A 25,561-nucleotide genomic window follows, 5' to 3' on the forward strand; every position below is an offset into this window, starting at 1 on the left:
GATGGTAGCTTTGGACCATGGACGCAAACAATCGATTTCGTGATCCCACTGTGGACGCGCTAAACCGATTTTATTAGATCTGTTTTGTAATATCGGTTTAAGCTAATTCGAAATAATCGTGCAGTGTAGACGTAGCTTCACTGAGCAGAAAGACTAGGATAAGGAAGGACAATTGGAGTAAAGGATATTTATTATTCAGTAGCTGATGCAGGAATCAGTTACTGGTGGGGGCGGGACGGGACGGGACCCTTTTGGTAACAGCAAGGTTTTTTTTTAATTGTCTCGAAGCACCTCTAAAGTTGTGTTTTTCTACCAGTGAAACAATTCAACTTTTCAATCCATGCCTCAGAGTACCTGCAGTTCTCATTTCAGGGCAAGCAGGACAATGAATATTGGAGAGAGAGAGATTCATCTGTATCTAGAGCACTTGATTACGTAAAAAAGCTACAAACCTAAACTTGTCCATTCTCGTTTTCCCCACAATCCTTTTGGTGTGCTGAAAATGCTTGGAAGGGCTGTCTGTTTTCCCTACCGCCTGCATAGGGGACCTGCCGCCTAAAGCAGTGTCTTGATACGCTGGACTGGTTATTTGGGGGTATATGCCTTCTCACAGAGATTCATTCTGTCCTTTATTTTATTGCGTATGGTAGCAGACTCGTCTCCTGCCTTTCTCGATTGCTGTCTCTGCACATGACCCCTGGATGAGAAAGCAGGCAAGTAGTTTCCTGCAAAGCTAATGCTCATGACACTTTACCAATGGTCTGGATGGTGTATCGCGGAAGCCAGTGCCCACCCCTTTTTGGAGACCAACTACTAGGCTTTCGCAGATGCCTTGTTTGTTTCTGTGTTTTCCGCTCTGCTGAACAAGTCTCCTGTGTCTGCTTGCAGCCAGAATTCCCTGCTCTACAGCCAGCCTGGGCGTCCTGGGTGCCAGCAGGCTCGACTAAAACCTTGATTTGGTTTGGTTTTCCCTCTGCTGCTGAGCAGTTGTTTTACAGCCCTTCTACTTATTGGTGTCACATTTTTATTTTATTTAAATCAGCCTTGTAAATAATGTGTTTAATAGCCTGCTCCCAGAGAAGCCCAGGGGCTGTTTCTAGTTGGTTCAGAACCGAGTCCTGAATGTGCAGTTTCATCGTGATGCATATTAGGGACAAGATGGAAACCTGCACATTTTACACAAACTGCCTAAATACCAGATGAGTTTTATTATAGGTAGATGCATGTTAAGGTCTTCTGGCTTGATGGCAAGTTAATGAGAAGGAATACAATTTTGTGGATGTGGCCAATTCAAGGGATTAGAAGTTGAACGTGAAGCGTTCACCTCTAGGTCACTAATTCAGGCTCAGGCCAGGAAGCTGTCACTTTCTGATGTTTGGCCTGTGTGAAAGGTACACAATGCTGGTTGTGGTACAAGGATCCAGATAGATAAGTGAAAAGAGTTAATTGTGTCTGTCCTGTGCCTAGAGGACGGGTGTTCATGTTACAAAAACCACCGCTAGGGGAGACACCAAGCTGGTAGGTCAGTTTACTGGCAGTGTCAATGGAGAAGCCAAGGAATGCCCTGGCATAGAAACTAAACTACCCTCCCCAGAGGGGCAGGTCCCTCCTGGTCTGGTTTGAGGCCCATTGCCTCAGTGTGGGTGAAGCTTGTGGTGCTGTTGCGCATCATGTCTGTGCTCTCTGGTGCTGGGCTGTTTTTGACCTCAGTGGGAAAGATGGACACAGCCATACGAGGAGGTCTTCCTGAAGGAACAACGTTGGCCCACTATTCAGTCAGAGGAAAGGCCATGAAAACAGATGTGCTAAGAGGGGGCGGGATCAAATGTGTAAGAGTTGGAGAGAGACAAGGTGGGTGAGGAAATTTAATATATTTTATTGAACTGCCTTCTGTTGGTGTAGGAGACGAGCTTTACAGCATCAGAAGTTGGTCCAATAAAAGATGTATCTTCACATGTCCCCCCTCCCCTCGTATCTTGGGATCAACATGGCTGTAATAACACTGCAAATGATAAAAACTTGCCAGTGGGCAATGTCAAGCAGAGTACCTCAGACAGCACCCTGTGAAAGATCGGGGGAGTTAATAGATGCCACCTGAGGCACTCTCCTTGAATGGGTGAGATAATCGCCTCTCTCAGGGAGTACATCAGCCATGACTATCCAAGGAACAATGGCAATGGGTGGTGTGGGACTATATTTTGGATGGATGGGACATTTCTTGGCAGACAGACAACTTACTGCATCCCCCAGCCCAGTGGCTCTCCCTTGTGGTCCAAGCAGCATCCAGTTGCATCCATGTGACAGTCTCAGGACCATACAGGTAATATATATATTGAATGGAAGCAGCCCACATAACACATAGAGAGCTGCATATGCAGCCCACACTGGTAAATAGGTACCAAAAGAGCCTTCTTCATTATAACAGGACATATTGTGGTCACGGGCGGTTTAACTGACATCCCTCCAGGTGTGGCTTCTTGAGCTCCCCATCTTGCCCCTGTGGAGCTCAAGAACAAGCAGCATGCCAGCTGGTTATGGCCTGCCCTCTTTATCCTCTTGATGGTGGATGGATGTGCTTGATGTCTCTGCATGCTGCTGCCATGATAAAGTGGCTACATCATTCTGATTTGTTGTTTGTGCTGCCAGAGGCCATATGCTAGAAAAAGCACAAAGGATACAGGCCCACTCTGTGATCGAGTTTCTGCCTATGGGATTTGAAGGTGGCCAGTGCCAGGAGGAGGTGAACCAGGAGGTGCTAAGACTGAATTGAATTTTCAATGCAGTGATTGAGCAAGTGGTGGATTGATAGTGCTACATGGTCTTAAAGCAAATAGAAAAAGGACAAAAAACATCTGAATAGTGCAAGTAGCTTATAATGTGAAACCAGACGTTCATAACAACATTTCCTATTCTATATTTGGTTGCCTTTTGTATTGGCATGCCTAACCCACCCCCCCAGTGACATTCAGGTGAATTGTGGATGCCCAAAGAATGCCAGGCAAAGTTCTTTTGAAGCACTGGTTTATGGGTGAGTCTATTAATATCAGCTTCCTTCTAATCCATTTTCTTCTTGATCCTACAGGTGCTTGTGTCTACCAAGGCTCGTCGTTTGAGGTAGGTGAACCGTAATATGTTTTATGGTTATCCTGAGGTTGATAGGCTGCACTTATGACTCAACAAGTTTTGTCAGTGCCACATGATTTCCGTGGCACAAATGGTAGTGATGCTTTCATTAATATGCAATGGGGTGAAATCGTGGCCTCACTGAAATCCACTGCAAAATTTCAGTTGACTTCACTGGGGTCAAGATTTCACCCATGGTCTTTGTCAATCCCAGCAGGCTACTGTTGAGCAAGACTCCATGCATATTAACAAATTTGGCTCTTTGTTTGTCCTGTGCATTTTAAACATTGTGATTCAGGAATGTGCAAAACACGACAGGCCAGCTTGTGTTGTCTAAAATCTTCCTGTATATTCTGCATGTTTTTGATGTTTTGTTATGAGTGATGATTGTTTAACACTTTTCTTCTGGAAAACTTCATATTCATTGTGTGCTGTGACTTCTCCTTTTTTTTAAACTAAAAGTATGACTTTTGCATTTTTTTGCTGTGACAGAACCATGATTTCTCATTTGATTGTCATTTTTCACAATTGCAAATAATCCACCTTAATTATTGGGCAGATATGTGATGTAGGGAATCTCATGCACTTAGTACTTTTCCATACGATACTTGGCTGTCTCAATCTGATACTCAAACAGTAAAAAGAAATTGACAAGAATATTGCTCCTGAAATGCTTACACACAGGCGTGCTATCACAATGAAACTACACAATGATTTGTTGTTGTAGAATCTAATGTAGTGTGCATCATGTTTATTTGTTAGCTAGATTGGGTTTATATGTTTTCTTTCCCTGAATACCCCCCTCCAGCAAAGTTACTGCAGTGTCTTTAGAATCCTTAACTATTGTATAACCTCAAGTTCTATAGGAGTTGGGTTCTTTTTCCCTTCCAACCTTGACATTGACCCTTTTAAAGTTCTCCTGCACAAAGGGGGAAATGAAATGGAATTGATTTACACCACCGTGTCTTTGGTGGATGGCTTGGCGAAAAGCCGAAGCAGATTGCGTTCATTTGTTTCTGTTAATAATACACTGTGGAGCATCACAGTGTTTTAAAGGAGATTGAAAAGTCTGTCTACACTCCATCAACTCTAATACATTGTGTGATATCATTCTCTTCTAAACTCATTTGATCTCAATAAGGACTGTAATATAATGAAACTAAGGGGATGGGAAATGAGATGCTCGTCTATGTCACCGCATGATGATGATGTGTGCGACATTTACAATTCAATTTTTTTTTTTTGGCTTTGTATGCTTGTCTAAATGATGGAGTTGATGGAGATGCAGACTAAATTGAAGGTTGTTTTTGTTTAAATGATAGAAATTAAGGGTCAGTTATGGAAACCCTTACTCACTTGAAGTAATTCCTTAGTATGTTGATGTCAGTGTTGATTACTCATGACGTAGGATATTACTCGGTGTGTGTAAAGGTATACAGATCTTAAAGCAGCTTTGATTAAAAAAAAATGCTTCACTGGGGAGAAAAGTCCTAGATTTTGTTTGGCTTGAGAACTGTACATGTGTGTAGTTATTCTGTAGTGTAACCTTCATGGAAATGTCACTATGAAGAAGGAAAAAGGTATATTAGCATTGTACTGGTGTTGGTATTTTTCAGCGTGTTACTACTTGTAGAAAAATACCAGGTCAAGTTATAGGGTTAGTTTTAACCAGGTCAATATGTGTGCTAACAAGACATACGCTGCCTGGCACCACTGAAAGGGAGAAGAAAAGCTGCATGCTGTTTTTTGGATTCTTTCAGAATCCCAGTTTGTTTAAAAGCAATATGATATTGTTTGTAGTAGCTCCCAGAGCATGCAAGGTACTCTCTGAACACAGCTGGAGACAACAACTTCCACATTGTGAGTGCTGCTAAGGACAAAAATGATAAGACAATAATAAGTAACAATTTCTGAAATCCTTGCCCTGAGGAACATATAACTTAAAAAGACAAAGATACACTAAAGTTGGGAAAGAAGGATGAAATATACAAGCATTGTAATCAGGAGGAGGCTGAGCACCCGACTTATTTCTTTGCTTTGTTGGAGCTGTATGAACAGAAATGTGTGCCCATCCAAGGCCTCACTGATACCCATGGAGCTCCTTGCAGGCACAGGGGCACCGTTTACATCAGTGAGGCTCTGAATGGATGCAGAGCTCCACCCATTGCAGGATGGGGATCCAAATCCCTCCTCCCTGCCTTCTTCCACACATTGCTCTCGCTTGTTTTTCTCCCACCTTGGTTTCCTGATGCCACTCCGGCGCCCTTAAGCACTTCCCTCCCAGCACTGGCCTGTCTCACTCCAAGCAGTTCACTCATGAAATAGGTAGATGACTTAGACAGCTAGTTTCTTGTAGATGTTGTGACTAGTAGTCATGAGGAGGCATTTAAGGAAGCGCATTATAAAGAAATTGATTATTTTGCTGCTGCTGTACCTGTGTCCTAAGCATCTCTGGCTGGGTACAGGAGCCACTGCTGAAAAGAGAAATTCTATGCAGAGAAAGCATTTGGATAGGTTTCCCCTCACCCCAGCAGGGAAATCAAGGAGAAGTCTAATTACATTATTTCCTTCAGAGAGGGATCGCTCCAAACCTACAAAATCTCATAGAAAACAGGATTTTTCAGCCATTTCCAAACTTAAGGCTAATATTTGTAACGAATGGTAGCTGTTCAGTTTGAAAAAATAGCTCTGCTTTAAAGATAGTGCCTAGGAAGGGGCTGCTGTCTTTCATTGATTTGTACATCGACCATTCTTATTTTAAGACTTCTATCTATAAGAGTCTCAAATGGTACAGTGTGCCTGAGACTAGCAAACACTGCTTTTTTTTTTTTTATCGGTTCTTGTACACATTAATAAACAGTGTCACTTGCAGCCTTCTAAAGCTATACAGCTCTTTTACAAGCATTAACCATCTATATAATGTTTCTAGGTGTGTGGATGGGGGAAAAAAGGCATAAAGGTTAAATGGCTTTCTTGAGATGACAGTGGTAATTAGAACTCAGGAGAGCACAGTTTACAGGCCTGTGGTCAGAGGCCTAGACCATACCTCTATGAAATACTCCAGCTGATTTTAGTTACACCTATACAATATACTTGAACAAAGGAATATTTTGCACAAGTTCTGCAGCAGTAGAAAAATAGCACAAATCCTTTTCTTTATTATTGTTGTGAATTACTCAGGAGGTTTCATTTTTTGTTAACTTGATGAAAACTATTTGTATGCCAGTGGATTTACAATGTCTTATTAGGCTTTCTGCGTATTCAAAGCAGTACAGTTTGACAAGCAATAACCAGAAGTAATATAGTAAAACTACAAAGAATGCCATTTTCTTGGCACCTTGCATGTAATTACAAGCAAAATAAAAATAGATCTGGCAGCAGCAGATTATATGGGAGACCTACAACAATATATGGAATAAAAAAGTATTTGCTATCTAAAAGCTGGCTCCTATTGAGAATTGTCCATCCAAGAACTTGTAGTGGGAAGGGGAAATTCCCAGCAATGTGAAGTAATGAAACTAGTGTTTATTAACTTCCTCTTGAAGCTGTAGAAAGCTCTATATCTTAATTGCATACAGTCAATAGACCCAGTCAGTGCTACATAAATCAACTGTCTGTGGTGTCCCAGTCCTGAATATAAAGATGCATATAACAAATCTGAAACCCCAAGGAAAGATAAACCATTGCAAATCAGTCTGTTAATCTCCCAAAGAATGATTGTCAGCTCTGGACAGGAACGTTTTGTGAGCCAAATTCTGAACTGTTATCCTGGTGTAAATCTGGAGCGGCTTAACTGATGCCACTGGGGATGGTCTTTCAGCTGAGGCATTGGATTGGGCCTTCAAGAGATCTGGGTTCAGGTCTTGGCTCTGCCACAGTTGTCTGATGTGACCCTGGACCCTTTTTGCCTCAGTTTCTCTCCTTTTCTACAGATCTTCAGCCTTCTTGGAAGACCTATCTCTGCTTATTCTCTGTACTTTGACATTGCTTTCCTTGGCGCTGTTGTCGGTCTCTGTGACGACCACAGGCGGCATCAGTGGAACTGTGCTCGCCAATGACCCTCTCACATGCTCTGTTGTGTGCTGGTTCTGACCCATATCACTTGGAGGTGGGGTGACCAGACAGCAAGTGTAAAAAATCGGGACAGGAGATGGGGGGTAATAGGAGCCTATATAAGAAAAAGACCCACAAATCGGGACTGTCCCTATAAAATCGGGACATCTGGTCACCCTAAGGTGAGGTGTGTGCAGAATCAATAATTCATCGAACAGCAGTGCACATTTTGCTGCCTATACAAATAACCAGCTTGAATTAGTTAGTGGGCCGTCCCCATCTGGACTGGAGCACCATTTAATGGGCATCCGGGAATCGCCTAATGGGTGTGTGTCCTGGGTTTTTCATCCTTGTGAAACAAACATGCTTACCCTGGTACAGGTGGAATATTTTATGAGTAGGGGAAAAAGTGCTGCTCCTAAGAAACCTTCCCACTCCCAGTAATTAAATTCCTCAAACTGTTTTGCAAGAGGGAGGAAGGATTATTTATAAAAGCAGGGAACACTATCAGTCTTAAGTCTATAATTTTTCCCACCCCCGCCCTGTTGGTATTGGTTATCTTGGACTTCTGTTGTGTGGTGAAAGCATATTTGATGTTGCCTGGAATTTTACTGACTCTTTTCTTCTAACTCTGTAATCAAGATGAAGGTGCAGGAAGCGGGGCAGGTGGAACTCAAAGGCTGTTTTAAGAAAAACAGGAACAGGCTGACAATTATTTCTGTTGAAGACAGTGAGGCCTCTTGCAGATACAACAGCTGGGAAAGTGACCTTAATTACTTGAAGATGGCACAGACAGGAGGGAGACTGAGGGCTGAGGCTGATAGTAGCATAGAACAATCTGAGTGTTTATGGAAGAATAGATTCAGGTTTAAAACAGATCAGTAATTACTACATGAGAACAGGAATCTAAAATATACACTTTTTTTTTCTTATTCTGCTTTTGTTTAGGGGAGATTAGAATGTAAATGCTAACCAGTTCATTAGGATAGACTATGAGGGTGTATAAGCAGTGCTTCTAGCATAAGTTATTGATTACTAATATTGCAGTAGTACCTGCAGTACTCAGATGAGATGGGGGGGGGGGGCCTTTGGACCATCAGTTATACAAACACATGGCAAGAGACAGTCTCTTACCTGAAGAGCTTACAGTCTAAACAGACAAGACAGACTGAGGCTGGGGAAGAAGAAAGGATTGTTATCCCCCATTTTACAGATTGGAAATTGAAGCACAGAGAAATTAAGTGACATGCCCATAGTCACAGAGGAAGACTGAGCTGGGGATTGAACCCTGATCTCTTGAGTCCTAGCACAGTTTTTTAACCACAAGCTTCCTTTCTGGGGTGTATATTTGTCCCTGCAATATGTACTCTCAAGCCCTCTCAGCTTTATGGGAGTGTTGTATGTGTGTTGAGGGGTGACTGTTCTGCAAAGAATGGACTTTTAATTCAAGTTTTATGTCTTTACTAGTCACTTGGATCATTTTCTGAACCAGAACTTTATAGTACTCTGAGATCTATATGCCAAAATGTGCATTGCTCTTTGGTGTTAATGAAACCAGGGACAGATACAGGATACAGATCATATTGCAGCATTTTATTGAGAGTCATTTCAGTAGACCAGGGTTTTCTATTGAAAACAATTACTCCTCTGAAAGATCTGGTCATTGTCATATTTCACTGTATAGCAAGGCCGTCTTTTGTAAGGATTTATATGAGGCTGAGATATAGACGTTAGTGTAAGTGAAAATAGAATAGAGCCTGGAGGGTTAGTTAAGAAGTGGGGAAGAAAAGTATAATGAATTTACAGCCAACAGAAATACCCAAATTCATTACTGTACAGCGCTCGGCCGTAACACAGTTTTGTACGATCCTTGCATAGTTGCATTCATCAAGGCAGTAAGATATGTGACCTAGCTGTTGTGTTCCTATGTTTTGTATACGATTTATTTTTACAGCGTATGAAAAACAAAGCTAAAGCAATGAAGTATAATGGCTAAGGGGGATTGTGAACTCAATGGGAAGAATATTAAGTAAGAAGAGTAGGTGCTTCTCTGCATGCTATGAGGACAGCAGAACTTATACCAGGTACACTGTTGTGCTTGTTTCAGCAGGGGTTTGTGTGTGTGTGTTTGTTTTGACTGTCAGCAGGCTTTTCATATTTGTGTGTCATTCAAATATGGGCAGTGTTCAGCCTGTACCTACAAATCTATATCTCTGTCTTTTCTTTACCATGGGCCTCATTCTGTCTAGCCATTTCACAACTGGATGTAATCAGGCTGGATCAAATAGTAAATGAGCTTGGCCTTACAGGTATTGGAGAACTCAATTCTCAAGCTGGAACGGCAGAATCTGAACAGCCAGCAACTGTAGGTACAGGCAGGAAATAAAATAGCCGACTGCCTCAGTTCCTGGATTTGAACGGTAGGGATGGTTGTCATCCTCAGAGATCCGTTGTGAGTATTGATCGTTTAATATAATATTGAACGTATTATAGCGCAATAAGTGCACATTGTGCTTCACAGAAATAAAGTCAACTCCGGTCCAGATTCTTGGTCACACTGTAGCTGCTTTGCAACAGTCTATCAGTGCAAAGCAGTCACAGGTGCCAACTCCAGGGGTGCTCCGGGGCTCAAGCAACCACTAAAAAAAATAAATAAAAATAGGGGGTGCTCAGCACCCATAAGGGCAGATTCATCTTTGTGGGCCCTAGCGCCCTGATCATGGCCCGTCTACTCGCGCTCCATCCCGAGGCCTTGCCCCCACTTGACCTCTTCCCCTGAGGCCCTGCTCACTGCTTGCATGGGGGGCGGGAGGGGTCAGAGGGGAGCACACACTGGCAAAAAAAAAATCCAGGCCTGTGAAAGTAGCCGTGGACCTGCTCCTCTGGCCTGTGGCAGATTCCTCCGGTGAAGAGGAATTCCCTGGTGTAGGGTACCTGATCCCAGGTACTCCCCTCTCAGTTCCTGGTATAATATGCATGCCCTAGAGGTGTTCTTCTTTACTCAGGGGAATGGGCTGATAGCCAGCTAGCCCTAGGTTCTGGAGGAGGGGAGTAAAAATGACTTTGCTGCCTCTCCAGCCTCCCAAATAAACACCCTTTGATGCCAGGGACAGCTCAGATGCATCCCAGGATCTGGCCCAGAGTATCTTGCTCAAAGAGTTTACAAGGAGGGAGGGAAGGGGGTTACATCAGATAAGAGATGATGTGCAACAAAACCAAACAAATCATGTGTTGTCTGGGTGTCTTTTTGAAAATAGGGCGGGAACTGGTGGTGGTGGAGTGAAAGTCAGCTGCGTGGAGATACCGTGACTGCAGGGCAGATAGTGAGTCCGGGGGTGCGGGGTAGGGTGCGTGGGGGATATCATGACCGCAGGCTGTAAGCTCTGAGGGGAGGAGTGACGGAGTAGTATGTGACTGCTTGGTGAAGGGGTGGGGTAGGAGTGTGCGTCTGTGTGTAAGATGGGATAGCAAGAATGCTGATGGGCGAAGAAGATCAGGAGAGTGGGCAAAGAGTAAGGCATGAGAGGTGGGTCAGGGACACGTAGGGCCTTGGTAGTGGGGATGAGCAGTTTGAACTTGATGCTGAAAGACAAGAAGGCAGGGACAGTAAGGAGAAGAGATTGTGGATATGGGGGAGGCTCAGGATTAGGACAGATGCTGCCAGCAGATAGGAAGCAGCAGGGAAAGAGGTGAAGAGAAAATGTGTTGGAGCATGAGGATGACAGGGGATGAAGTGAGCAGATGGAACAAGGGGAAGAGGTGCAATTAGTGGGAGTAGATGAGATGAGTGCGGGGAGGGATGGGAAGTGATGGTGAGGAGGAAGAGAGCAGGGAGATGGAAAGAAGGGAAAGGTAGCCAGAAGATCAGCGAAGAAGAAACTAGCAATTACGGCCAATGAACTGGCAGAGCAATTAAGCGGTGATGGCAGTGAACCGGCAGTTGGTGTGCAGTTAAAAGCAATGAACTGGCAATTAACACTCAATAGAAGTAGTGACCAGACAATTAATAATCAAATAATAGGCAGTACATAAGCAAAGAACAGGCAGCTCATAAGCAATCCTATAAAGTGGCCAGTAGTGAAGTAAAGAGCAAAGCAACAAAAATACTTGGTAGGGGCCCGGAACAAGAAGGTTACTGTTGAGGTGTGTCCGGGCATCCCACAGGATACAGGTACTCTGAGGTAAAGGTTACTCTGAGGTAAAGGTTAATAGCCCTCTTTCTGCCTTTGCAGGATTGGGGCCGTAGATTGTAAAGTACTTTGAAGACAGAATGTGCTATGTAAGTGTGAAATGTCGTTCAGTACTATTATGTCTCTACCATTTGCAGCTCTTCTTTTCCAGTATTGTCTGTAACTAGTGCAATAACAAATTGCATCTGGCCCAGCCAGGCTTGGCCAATACTTGGTGCATCCATTTAGCAAGTTAGAGTTATGCTATTTCCTGCACAGACCTCACACACGTGGCTTTTAGGCTGCGGCATGCTATGTCAGCTAGGCTCTGGCGTAACTCTGTCCACAGACCCTTGTGTGACAGGCCTTTTGCTACGTTGGGAGATGGATTAGGGAGTAGGGCAGTCTCTTTGTGTCTTCTCATAAATGATGTTCTGAAACAACTAAATAAAATGAGGACAAGTAATCCAGCCCAACTCTGTTTAATGGCCTAACAAGTTCACAGTGTGGCTGCAGATTTTTCTAGCCTTCTTCCCTTTCCCATCATGCCACAGTGCATATATGATTCTCTCTCCTTACCTGGCTAGATGGGATGGGAGGGACCATATATGAATCCTGGACTTCCTGAATTTTAGTTGGCACTGTCTTCAACTAAGATCCTGTCTACACTGGCCTCTTGAAGGGCGTGGTTCTGCTTTGAAAAGTGACTGTGTAAGAATGGTATCTGCTTCCTCACCAGACCTGCTCCCTGTTTGTATTCAGAGTCAGATGTACATACATTTGTACTGCTTTTAACTCCTGTTAGCTCTGCTGGCTCTACAAGACTAAGGTTAAACAAAGGAGAATAGAATCCAGCTTATACATCAGCAGCAGAGTTGTGATCTAACTTCCAACTGCAGGTCTGGTTTCTGCCCTCGGATGCACCTGTGCCTCCCCATTGAAGATTAATGAGATAAAACAGGTATGATAGAAGTTACAGGTGTAACCAAGGACAGAATTTGTCTTGCAGACTCTCTGTTCCTGGTGCTGATACTTGACCAGGAAGGTGTACAGATTTCAGATTCAAAAGTGATTTTGCAAGGTTCCCGTTTACAAACAATGCAAAAACCAAGCAAACCTTGTAAAATGAGCACAAATGATATAGAAATCCCTGTGGCATGATAAACATGGAGCTCTTGCTGCCATTTGTATGGGAGTCATTCATAGAGTGAATCTGGCTGATCTACAAATTCAGCTTGGCTGTTTACTACTGTAGTTGGATCAGATGTTGCGGACAATGCCAAGCTAAAGGCAATGGGAGTATTGCCACTGACTTCAGTGCGTGCAGGAAGACTAGTTCTAGAAGGCTGGGGCCAGGCCTTCGGCGGCTGTCTGAGGACACAGCTCCGTTGACATCAAGGGAACTATACTGATATATATCAGTTGAGGATAAGGCCATCAACTTCTTAAAACCTTGTTCTCTCCTGGCTTGGAAGTGATGAAACACATCGATAGAACTAAACAAATCATTCAGATCAACCCAGGCAGATTGTTAGAAACATTTCTGTGTCTGAAATTGCTGCTAGCCATGGTTAGCTTTCTTATAGGGTTTTGTATATATAAAAGGTTATTATTGTGAGCCGAACAAAAGAATAATACTGATGGATGTTCCCTGGCTTGTCCACTGAAGCAAACCTGAGCTTTTAACTAATGTGTTTATGCTTTGACAACCTTTCAAAGCCTGAGCCTATGTTTTGCAGCTGAACACGACATTCCACATCTCACCTGATTTAGTTAGCAGCTCACTTAAATATCAAGGGTCAGCTTGTGTTTGTGCTTTTCTTCTGAGAAGAAAGCTTCCATGGCTTTGACCTTGCAGTGTTTAAAAGAGGCTTGGAATTCCCCTCTTTGTTTGCCTTTGAGAGAACTGGCAATAGCAGAGCAAATGCAGCCACTTGCTTTGTTTGAAAAAGTAGCAGAATTCTTCAGCTTGTTGCATTTATTTAATAGGAGGGATGTGGGATGTGCCAGTTGGGCAGAGGGAGGATTCACGTTGCAGTGAAAATAAATAGTTTCGTGGGGAGATTTTGGCAAAATCTGTTTCTAGATCTCTCTGTCAGTGTCCCTGCTTATAAATAATAGTTTTCAGTCTCTTGGAGAGAGGGGGAGGCAGGAAAGAGGGGTGATGGTGAGGGGGAAAGACAAGAGTGTGAGCCCTGGAGGCAATCTGTTTAAGTGGAAGGTAGAGTGTGATAAATGACATTTACCTCTGATAGGTATTCCAGATAGGGAGAGGTGAGTACAGTTGAGCTACATGAAGTAAACCATTTGTTTCCTTCGTTCATTCAACTCGGGGGTCAATTCTGCAGGAACAGCTCTTGGTAGTCTGCCATACTTCTGAGGGTGCCCTTATCAACATTCCTTTTACATTTTTTTTCTAGCAATGTTTGAACAGTAATGACAATGTCCCCTTCCCCTCACAAAAAAAAAGAAAAGAAAACATTTTTTTGTGGAAAAAGCTTTAGTTAAAATTTGTGATCCTCAGAAACACTCAAACAGCTGTTGGGTATGGTTAAAAGAATCAACAAGAAATTAGTTTAAAAAAATTGTTGAAAAATGTGTAGAATTTTAACCAGCTGTTTTTTACCATTAAGGATGTTGTAAGCAAGCCTCTTTCCCAGCCTGGTGTGCAAACAGTCCCCTTTACTATATGGAGTCCAAACGTAACTGCTTGTTGTGTTTTTACCTATAGCAACAAGCAAAACACTGAAATAACATAAAGATTAGCCCACATCTCCACAGGCATTTTTGCTTAAAGAATTCCTCTCACAAGACTACTCAGCCCACACTCTCGATCTTCTCTTCCAAAGACCCACTCCGCTTATACTGAAGCAGGGTATGAAATCATCTGCTTCAGAATCAGCAAAATCCATGTAACTCTTTCCTAGCAGGATCAACACCTCCTAATAGGATGGGGGTATTGCAAGCAAATATTGCCAGACTATTATAGCACCCACTGTATATCTCAAAAATTCAAGTTTAAAGAATTAGGTATACCTACCTAGAAACATTCTGTCATTTATTGCTGTGGATATTAGACCTCAGTGGTATCTGTATATAAATATTGTGTTAAACGAATACAACTGGATGCCTTGATTGTGCTTTGAGGACTTCAGTTTATTATAATCTTGGTTCAAAAACATCCCTCAAAGTGAAGATGTAAAATATGTCAGGAAATCCTACACGTAGAGGGCTTGGTTCTCCACTGCCTTGTCCTTTGTGTATTCATTTGCACCTGTTCAAAGGGAGTATAAAAATCCAGCCAAATCAGTATTTTCTTCTCGCACTGCTGGTAGTGCTTCACACGCCTCTTTTGCAGTGGAAAATCAGGCCCACGGTGTTCATGTGAACTGCGTGGCAGTAGAGGTTACTACTATAATAGTGATAACACTTTGCTCTTACAAAATACCTTCCATTTGAAGGTTTCAAAGTGCTGAGATATGGTGACTGAAGCACAAAAATTAAAAGGCACAGAAATAAAAAATTTGAAGAGATAAATGTTTTTTTAAATTATCCTTGTTTAGGAGGGCATATGATAGCAGTCTTCAAATATTTGAAAGGCTGCCATAAAAAAAGATGGAGGAAAGTTGTTCCCTCTTGCCACAGAGGGCAGAAATGGATTCAAACTACAGCATAGCAGATTCAGATTAAATCTCAGGGAAAACTTCCTACCAGTAAGGACAGTAGGACAATGGAACAGACTGCCTGGGGAGGTTGTGGAAGCATGCAGAAGGAGGCTGGATTGCCATGTGTCTCTTGGATGGTTTAGACACAACAAATCCTGCATTTAGGCAGGGGTTTAGACTAGAAACTACATGACCCCTGTGGTCCCTTCTAACCCTGTGGTTCTGTGAAATGTAATTCAGAAGAGTGAAGCAGAATTTTTTTATGTTTTGACGGTACAAGGTAAAGGAAACCGGAATAAAATGAAGGTTGTTCTCAAGAAGATTTAGTATAATCTCGTCTATTAATCAGAAAAGAATTACTTATGGATCAAGGCACACATTTTAGTGTGTCCTAATAATTCTATTTTCATCTTGCAAGATAGTCTTTTTTCTGGGATGCACTATTAAGTGTCACTTTTTTCTTTTTTATGGACCAAAAATGTGATTGTTATACAGTATATATAAATAAGCCCCTAAGACTTAGCAGGTTCAAGTACCTTGCTGTTCCTTATCAGTGACAGCCCTAAAACCAATTCATTCATATACTACGAAGTAGAAGTAATTCCAAAAGCATCAGAACTTTCACATATTGCAATAGAATTTACATCTTAGAAACCAATGCAATATACAAGACACACTTCCTATGACCATCAGCATAGCTTGCACTGTTCAATCTATTAGTCAAGTTAACTTCTACAGCTGAAGTAAATTGTGACTCTAAGACTTTTACTCTGTGATTTATTGAATTTAAATAATTGCATTGTAGAAACAGCCAGGTCGGCTAAGCTACCATCCTTCATAAGTCAAGAAATCCCTGTGCAAAGCTGATGATCCTATAGCAAAATGGTGACAGGGAAGAATCTTACTTTATATGATTAACTGCTTGTGACCTGATGGAAACCCCTGGAAGTTGATATGAGCCATTGATTTCTGTGAACTTTGAATCAGGACTGTTTTACTTGGTTGCTTGTGGGTTACTGTTTTAATGGGTTCTTGTCAGAAATAAATAGTTGCCAGAATGAAAGTGAGAATACATGTTAACATATATAAACAAACCTGTGTTTTTATTCGCTCCCTGTAGGGTTTCAATGAAGAAACCAAAAGCAAACCCTTTGCTCACATCTAAGGGGGTCTACATTTATTTGATTAGTGAGGTTTATGCCTGTAGCTCCTCAAACACAGACATGAGGATACATTTGTGCATAGAAAAGGACAGTTAGTAACTGTGGTTATGATACCAGTACTTTTCCTATGCTCACTTTCTGATTATGATGTGAATGCATTGTTGCCATGTGGACGCTTATTGAAATAAGCGACTTTTACAAAAAGCTGTTAATGTATGAAGTGCCTTGAATTCTTTTTTGGCCATCGGAATGAGGTTGCGCCTTTTACACAGTATTCAAAGTGAGGCCTAACGTGGCTCATAGAACGTCAATATCACTTGTCTCTTTGTACTTGATTTTAAATTTTGGGTCTCCCTTGCAAGCCCCAGACTAATTTCTCCCTCCTCCTTGCCTGTGGACATACATCTCTCGGGTGGGTGCTACCACTATCAAGGCTGTGGTGCTGGATATTAGTTAGTGACTTGTACTACACAACAAGTTAGATTCACAAAGAAGCTTGAGTGTGGTTTCCTGCTCCTGGACACCCAGTGGGTGGGCAGTAGAGGGGATTAAAGGTCACACTGAGTGTTCCCTTGCTCAGGCCTCCCTTCTGCCAAACTCTGCTGTATTGCAACCAGTGACAAGTGCCCCAAACTGACCCTAACCCGCCAGCTGCCAGCTGCTGACTCTCCCCAGGCCCCGGAGTGACCAGCTTCCCTGGCCTGAACCCCCAGTTGCCAAAATCCTCCTATTCCCAATAATCACCACTTCTGTCTTACTTTGGATGTGGTCTGTGGACTGGTCATTGATGGTCACTTGTCTCATCAACAGCAAGAAGATGTTTTGTCGTCTATGCCCCAGAGCAATGCACGAACTGGGAAAAGGCAGACATTCCTCTGTCTTACTCACCAGCATGCTTAGATCTCCCTTACCACATCGGGACCCAATGGCTAGAGTACTCATCTGGGATGTGGAAGACCCCCAGCTCATGTCTCCTCTCTGCCTGAGGGAGAAGGGATCTGCCACAGTGATCTACCGCTTCTTGGATGAGTGGCCTATAGGATATTCTGCTGTGGGGGTCTCTTGATCTCTCCTGCTGAAGCTGTTCCACTGTGGATAAATAATGTCCCCTTAACTTCCATTGCTTTCTATGTATGTCCAGCTGTCGCTGCTTCCATATCAGAATGCAGCTGTGAGGTTTCAGTCATCAGAGGGACAGGATGCTGAACAGATGATGTAGTTGTTAACCTGCATATTTTAGTTGGCTCATTCTTGGGATAGAAAAAGAATCTGCATATTTTTAAGCAGGAAAAGTGAAGTAAAAGTTAATAGATCTGTCATTTCCTTTTCTTCTGTCTCTAGGTCCGCACTGTCATTTTTATTGGACCAATTTTCTCTTTGCCCTTCCATCTACTCTGCCTGCTTTTTAACGACACTTTATAACTAGCAGAGTATTCATTGCAATTCAGCCTTCATCATGCCTTCTTTCATAGAACTTTTAATAAGTTCACAGCATGAAAGGTTTCTTTTTTCTCCTCTAGGTCAGTTGACTTTGACTTATGGTTTTATTTCCCTTCCGTCCTAATCTTCATCAAACACCCAAGAGGTTTCAGATCTGTCTCTTTATATCTGTGGTGGCATGTTATTAAATGGTGCAGCAGCAATAACAGAAACTGGTCTTTCTGTTCAAGTGCATTCTACTAAAGTGATTTCCACTGCAAAAATCTGCCTTTGCAGAATGTACAAGCCATGTAAAGTAATGGAGGCAGATCCTTAGTTGGCATAAATAGGCACAGCTCTAGAGAGCTGCCAGTTTACACCAGTTGTGGATCTGGCCCAAACTGTACAACTGCTGCAGCTGAAATTGGTTACCAAGTCAGTATCCATGGAGTATAGAACAAGCCTCTGGCTTGGTCACATATTAAAATATCTGTTCTTGATTCTACAGGTACAACTGCCATTGGCAATGCAATTAGAAACCGCCCATGGGGTCCTTGGTGAAAATTCTAAACACCCATCCCACTTCCACCATCAATCACATAATAGAGTTATTTACAATGGAAAACAATAGCAGACAAGTATTCAATTGCTTTTGAAAATATAAATCATGACTCATAATCATTTTGGTCTATATAGTGTATACTATATAGTGTATGCTGCGTCTGACGAAGTGGGTATTCACCCACGAAAGCTCACGCTCCAAAACGTCTGTTAGTCTATAAGGTGCCACAGGATTCTCTGCTGCTTTTATAGTGTATACTGAATATCTGTGAGTTCACCCAGAAGGGTACATGAGAAGCAGTGTTGTTCAGTAGATTAAGTGTGGGGCTGGGAATCGGGAGACTTCAGTCCAAACACAGAGGGATTACATGGATATAACTGAGTGCAGAATATGGCCCTGTATCTTTGAACTGCTGTCAAGAGTTCAGTCAGATAGTGTCAATATATTGCAATGACATTAAGTGCTCTACAAATGGAGTGTTGTGTCGTTAAAGTTGTGACTCACTTATAAACCTAGAGCACAGCCAGATTTACAGAAAGGATTTTTACTGTGTCCTTAAGTAAGCAAGTGCTGTAGGACATGATTTTAGTTTTGAAAAACAAGCAATTAATTTTCTTTTTGTGGGTGTTTCAGACAAATGACATATCATTGCAAAATGGCTTCTTGTCTTCTGTGCAATAGTTCTAAACTAAATGGAGTGTAATTCTGCAAATGTCATTTCTATAATCGACTCTCCCATTACTATTACCTGTCTCTTCCCAATAACTGGGATTCCCTCCCCTGCAGAGGTATCCTCAGTATGAGAGCATACCGTGGCATCATCTGGAGAGAGGGTCACAATTATGGGATCGTGTCCCTCTGCTCTACTTGGGAATGGGAACAGGACTGGGGCTTTAGTGTATATGTGTGTAAGTTGTTTTTCTCTGTCTGTCAATGTATAAACTGTGTAATAGCTCTCTTTGCATGTCTCGAGAAATTCCATTGCCTATGTCCAAGCCAAGGGTGATCTTGGACTTCAAGCTGCTTCTTCTAATTTTTTCCCCCAAACGCAACTATGAAAAGAGGAATCTTAAAAAGATATAGTTGACGCTGCAAAGTGCTGCAAATCTGAAAATCGCAATGGTCTACTGTCTCACAGGGGAAAAGAAAACTTTTATTTTTGCCCATTGCACGTGATCTGATGGTCAATCAAAGTGATTTAAAGGGGAAAAAACCTAAACACCTTCCCTTTGTGAGATATTGCAAAAAGCCCTGAGTTCTTCAGTGAAAACGATAGCACAATGTCTCTTCACAGCTCTGTTCTCTTTTGCCTCCTGCTTGTGCTCTCACATGGCTGAATACTAGTCACTGCTGAGCAAGTGTGGGTTTTCTTTTCTTTTCTTTATTTATTTTTTTAGTGTGCAATTGAAATTCCATTATAATTTCTGACCTTCCCTGCAGCAAGTGAAGATGGGAAACGATTTTTTTGCTTTTTAAAAATACTTCTTTCCTAGCAGTGGTGTAATTAGGATTCTGACATTGTTTCTAATTTCCATAGTAATCTCTAATTCTCAGAGGTTTATATCTCAGCCATAAAGTTTCCTTGGCGTGGCGTTGGCACAATAACAGCGTTTCTGGGCCAGGATTCTTCTTCTTTTTTAAAATAGCTGAAAAAAGAATTGACTCTTTATCTGACTGCCAAAAACTAATAGAAAGTTGATGCTTTTTGAGCTCTGATGACCCCGTACTAGTTTAAAATAGGGTTTTTTAAAAGGAGTCTAAGGAAGTTAGATGCCTGATTCCCATTGGATTTCAATGGAAACAAGGCAGCTAAGATCCTTAGAGCATTTGAAAATCCTGGCCCAAATTCTGAAATCATTAGTATGTAACACAGAGAGTCATTCTGTGTAATGGGGAGAATGGCAAAACCAAAATACGCCTCTTTGTTTAGAAATCAAAAGGAAAACTGACCATTAATACTGATCTAATTTATCCTCTCATCCCACTTGTATACACGACTTTTGTCTTTCAAGAACAGATTCTGATAAATTGACATAATGGAGTGAGAGATGAAACAATCTGAGTTTATATGTGATTTTTACCTGAGAATTCCTAGTGAGTAAAGGCCAGTTGTGTTCTGTATGGTCAACAGACACTGTGAGCCCTATTTCAAAACATCGGACAAGTCTGTTAATTTAATGGGTGTTTGGCAGCTAAGTATTGAACTGGGTACCCTATGTTCAGCATCAAAATATGGAATTCGGTCAGCTTTATTTGTAAAGTCCACACAAGTATCAGCTCTACCATGTTCCCTCTGTGTCCTCTCTGAGATATAAGGCACCCCAAGGGGTGAGTGGGAGATGAGACAGTGAATCTTCTCCCCCTTCCATCATGGGTAGGGCCCTACCAAATTCATGGTCTATTTTGGTCAATTTCAGGGTCACAGGATTTTAAAAATAGCTGAAATCATGAAATATACTATTTAAATCTGAAATTTCACAGTACTATAATTGTAGGGGTCCTGACCCAAAAAGGAGTTGTGGGGAGGTCACAAGGTTATTGTAGGCGGGTTGCAGTACTGTTACCCTTACTCCTGTGTCAGCTGGAGAGCAGTGGCATCTGGCCAGGAATCCAGCTCTGAAGGCAAAGCTGCCTCAGAAGTAAGGATGGTATGGTATGGTATTGCTGGGCTGCTGCCTGCAGAGCTGGGCCTCCAGTCAGCAGCTGCCACTCTCTGGCCGCCCAGCTCTGAAGGCAGCGGCACAGAAGTGATGATGTCGCTAGAGTATATACGAGGACAGAGTAGGCAACAAGGTTTGCTACAGCGATTGGTTCCTTGTTGCCTACTCTGTCCTGATATCTACTCTAGTGACACCATCAGAGGACCCAACCACATCAGCCACACCATCAAGGGCTCATTCACCTGCACGTCTACTAATGTTATATATGGCATCATGTGCCAGCAGTGCCCCTCTGCCATGTATATTGGCCAAACCGGACAGTCCCTACGCAAAGAATAAAGGGACACAAATTGGACATCTGGAATGGTAACATACAAAAGCCAGTAGGTGAGCTCTTCAATCTCTCTGGACATTCTATAACAGATTTAAAAGTAGCTATTCTTGAACAAAAAAACTCCAGAAACAGACTTCAAAGAGAATCAGCAGAACTAAAATTCATTTGCAAATTTAACACCATTAATTTGGGCTTGAATAGGGACTAGGAGTGGCTGGCTCATTACAAAAGCAGCTTTGCCTTTTCTGGAATTGACACCACCTCATCTATTATTGGGAGTGGACTACATCCACCCTGATCAAACTGGCCCTGTCAACACTGGTTCTCCACTTGTAAGGTAACTCTCTTCTCATGCATCTGACGAAGTGGGTATTCACTTGTGAAAGTTTGTGGTCCAATACATCCGTTAGTCTTTAAGGTGCCACAGGACTCTTTGCTGATTTTACAGATCCAGACTAACACGGCTACCCCTCTGATACTCGCTTCTCTTCATGTGTCATTATATCAATGCCTGCATCTGTAATTTTCACTCCATGCATCTGAAGAAGTGAGGTTTTTTACTAACAAAAGCTTATGCTCAAATAAATCTTAGTCTTTAAGGTGCTACCAGACTTCTTGTTTTTGTGGATACAGACTAACACGGCTACATCTTGATACTTTCCCCCTTGTTGTTAATACTGATTATGTTGAGTATCTAGTCACTATTTAATGCTTTAGTGAAGACTGAAAAAAATAGGCATTAAACACTTCCGCCTTGATATATCATCAGTTATTAGCTCTCCTTCCCTGTGATGTACAGGTCGTACACTTTCCTTCATCTTTCTCATGCTCCTAATGTATTTATAGAACTACTTCTTATTGCCTTTTGTATCCCTGGCTAAGTGTAACTCATTTTGTGCCTTAGTCTGTTTGATTTTGTCCCTAGATATTTGTGCTGTTCTTTCGTACTGTACTTCTCCTTAGCAATTCATCCACATTTCCACTTTTGGTAGGATTCCTTTTCGGTTTTCAGATAATTTAAAAAGGTCCTGATAGAGCCATGTTGCCCTTTGACTATTTTCCTATTGTTCTTTCGCATTGGGATAGTTTGCTGTTGTGCCTTTAATATTGTCTTCTTGAGAAACTGCTGACTCTCTTGAACTCCATGGATCCCATAGGGCCTTATCTACCAGTTCGGTGAGTTTGTTAAAGTCTCTTTTTTTTCCTGAAGTTCATTGTCCTTATTCTGCTGCTCTCACTCCTTCCTTTCCTTAGAATCATGAAATCTATCATTTCATGATCACTTTCACCCAAATTGTCTTCCACCTTCAGATTCGCTAACAATTCCTCCCTGTTGGTTACAATCAAGTCTAAAATGTCTGTCCCCCTGGTTACTTCTTCCACTTTCTGAAACAAAAAGTTGTCCCTGATACAGACCAAGAACTTTCTGGAAATTTTCTGTTTTGCTGTATTACTTTTCCAACAGATGTCTGGATAAAGACCCCCATTGCTACCAGGTCTTGTGTTATGGATATTTCTGCTGTTTCTTCTAGAAATGCCTCACCCACCACCTCCTTCCTGATGTCATCCACTACCATCAAGTTACCCCTATTTCTCCTCCCGTCTTGCGCCCTGTAATCTTTACCAAGAGACTGTCAATTGATCTGCCTTTCACGTCCTTCTGGATCAAGAACAACTGTATAATGTAATACCTCCTCCTTTGTTTTCCTACCTGTCGTTTCTGAATAAGTAAGGTAAAGAGGATGAAAGATGAGGAAATATGGGTAGGATCTGATGCGAAATAGTCAAATGAAAAAGAGTCCCATTCAATTGCATCATGAAGTGGCAGACAGCTAAAAAGTGCTAGAAGTCTAAGTAATGAGATGGGTGAACTGGAGTGCCTCATATTAAGTGAGGATATTGATATAATAGGGATCACAGAAACTTTGTGGAGTGAGGATAATCAATGGGACGCAGTAATACCAGGGTACAGAATATATCGGAAGGATAGAACAGGTTGTGGTGATAGGGGAATGGCACTATTTGTGAAAGAAAGTGTAGACTCAAACAAAGTAAAAATCTTAAACGAACCAAATTGTACCATAGAATCTCTTTGGGTAGTAATTCCATGCCCTCTTAAGAATATAGCAGTAAGGATATACTACTGACCACCTGACCAGGATGGTGATAGTGACTGCGAAATGCTCAGGGAGGTTAGAAAGGCTATGAAAATAAAAAACTCAGTAGGGGCTTACAACTATCCCTGTATTGACTGGGTATATGTCACCTCAGGACAAGATGCAGAGATAAAGTTTCTTGACACCTTAAATGACTACTACTTGGAGCAGCTAATCCTGGAACTCGCAAGAGGAGAGGCATTTCTTGATTTAGTCCTAAGTGGAGCACAGGATCTGGTCCAAGTGGTGAATATAGCTGGACCACTTGGTAATAGTGACCATAATATAATTAAATTTAATATCCCTGTGGCAGGGAAAACACCACAGCAGCCCAGCATGGTGGTAGTGTTGTTAAATAAATCCATGTTACAACCACATCTTGAATACTGCGTGCAGATGTGGTCACCCCATCTCAAAAAAGATGTATTGGAAATGGAAAAGGTTCAGAAAAGGGCAACAAAAATGATTAAGGGTATGTAATGGCTTCTGTATGGGGAGAGATTAATAAGATTGGGACTTTTCAGGTTAGTAAAGAGATGACAGGTGAAGGAGGAGAAATATGATAGAGGTCTATAAAATCGTGACCGGTGTGGAGAAAGTTAATAACAAAGTGTTATTTATTCCTTTTCATAACACAAGAACTAGGGGTGACCAAATGAAATTAATAGGCAGCAAGTTTAAAACAAACAAAACGAAGTATTTCTTCACACAACGCACGGTCAGCCTGTGGAACTCTTTGCCAGAGGATGTTGTCAAGGCCAAGGCCATAACAGAGTTCAAAAAAGAACTAGATAAATTAATGGAGGATAGGCGAGCGACAGGGGATGGATCATTTGATAAACACCTGTTTTGTTCATTCCCTCTGGGGCACCTGGCATTGGCCACTGTCAGAGGACAGGATATTAGGCTAGATGAACCTTTGGTCTGATCCAGTATGGCCATTCTTATGTTCTAACAAGGGATACCTCTCCAGGGGCGCTGGACCAGGGGCCATGGCCCCTCCCTCTTTTTACCAGCTGTAAGGGTGAGCGGTGGCAGGGCCTCGGAGGAAGGGGCAGTGTGGGAGTGGGGCCATGGTTTGGTGCCTGTGCCCCCCCTTTTTAGGGCACTTCTGCTGCTCCTGCACCCATCTATAGCAATATTCCTGTCAAAAGATTTGTCCCATGAAGTCTCTGTGATGGCAGTTGAGTCATAATTTAGCTTATGTACCGACACTTCCATTTCTTCCTGTTTGTTCTCCATATTCCTTGCATTTGCATGTAGACATCTAAGATGCTGAGCAGTTTCACCAACTGATCTTTCTTGTTGCCCCTATGATTCTATTGTAATTTTCCATGTCTTCCCTCACCCTCCAGCCCTCTGTTAGGGTTGCCTTTTTTGTGCTTACCTGTGGGTTTTTGTCACATGACCCCTTTTGAACCTAGTTTAAAGCCCTTCTTGCTAGGTTGATGAGTTGGTGCACTAAGATTCTCTTCCCCCTTATGGTCAAGTGGAACTCCCATGGTTGAGGATCTCTGCTTGCTTTTTGGACCTGGATTATTGATATTATCATCCAGGCCAAACCTTGGGCAAAATTGACATGCTGGGGCTCTCGTGGAGTAGGTTAAGTCAGTACGTGTTTCATTTACATCTGAGATTTTCCAGAACAAAAGACTAAACATAGTGGAAGTGGCCTTAAAACTTAATTGTGGCAATCATTATGGAAAAATAAGAGGTCAAAATCTGCTCCCAATTACCTTAGTGTAAATCTGGAGTAATCCCATTACTAAATGAAATTACACTAGTGTCAACTGAGAGTAACAGAGCAGAATTTGTCCCTGAAATTGGTCATGGAGTTTGAGGCGTATAAGTAGATAACACACAATGAAATGAAAGCTGCTCACACACTTGTCACTAACTGAACTTGGTCGTACTCCAGAGAAATATACTCTGTACAAACATACTCCGGGTGCAAGTTTTGCAGAACACACGAGACTTAAATGTTCAGGTCTGTAATGCTCTCTGTCTGCATGCATTAAGAGTTGAGTATGCAGATTTAGGGCATATGATCTGTCTCTCATCATAAATGAAATGAAAAGTTGTGCTGGCAGTAGGAAAATCCAAAACTGCCTAGTTTAGTAATGAATCTTAAAATATATATGTACATAAGCTTTCTCTTGATAATGCTTACATGCTCCAGTAAATCTCAACATTTTCTGTTTAAAATTAGGTGCAAATCATTAAGGGATGTGTGAAGGTGCTTAATCCCCATCACCTG

At 42.1% G+C, this 25,561-nt stretch overlaps 1 protein-coding gene across 2 annotated transcripts in view; it reads left to right on the top strand.

The window, feature by feature from the left end:
• Nucleotides 1-25,561, top strand: part of FRAS1 (Fraser extracellular matrix complex subunit 1) — a 307,206-nt gene that overhangs the window by 14,126 nt on the left and 267,519 nt on the right. For both annotated transcript variants that reach the window (XM_075066086.1, XM_075066087.1), the window contains exon 2: nucleotides 3,083-3,114. In XM_075066086.1, the coding sequence (XP_074922187.1) occupies nucleotides 3,083-3,114 (32 nt within the window). The remainder of the gene's footprint in view (nucleotides 1-3,082; nucleotides 3,115-25,561) is intronic.

The sequence above is a fragment of the Chelonoidis abingdonii genome, chromosome 5, assembly GCF_003597395.2.
Source record: "Chelonoidis abingdonii isolate Lonesome George chromosome 5, CheloAbing_2.0, whole genome shotgun sequence".
NCBI lineage: Eukaryota > Metazoa > Chordata > Testudines > Testudinidae > Chelonoidis > Chelonoidis abingdonii.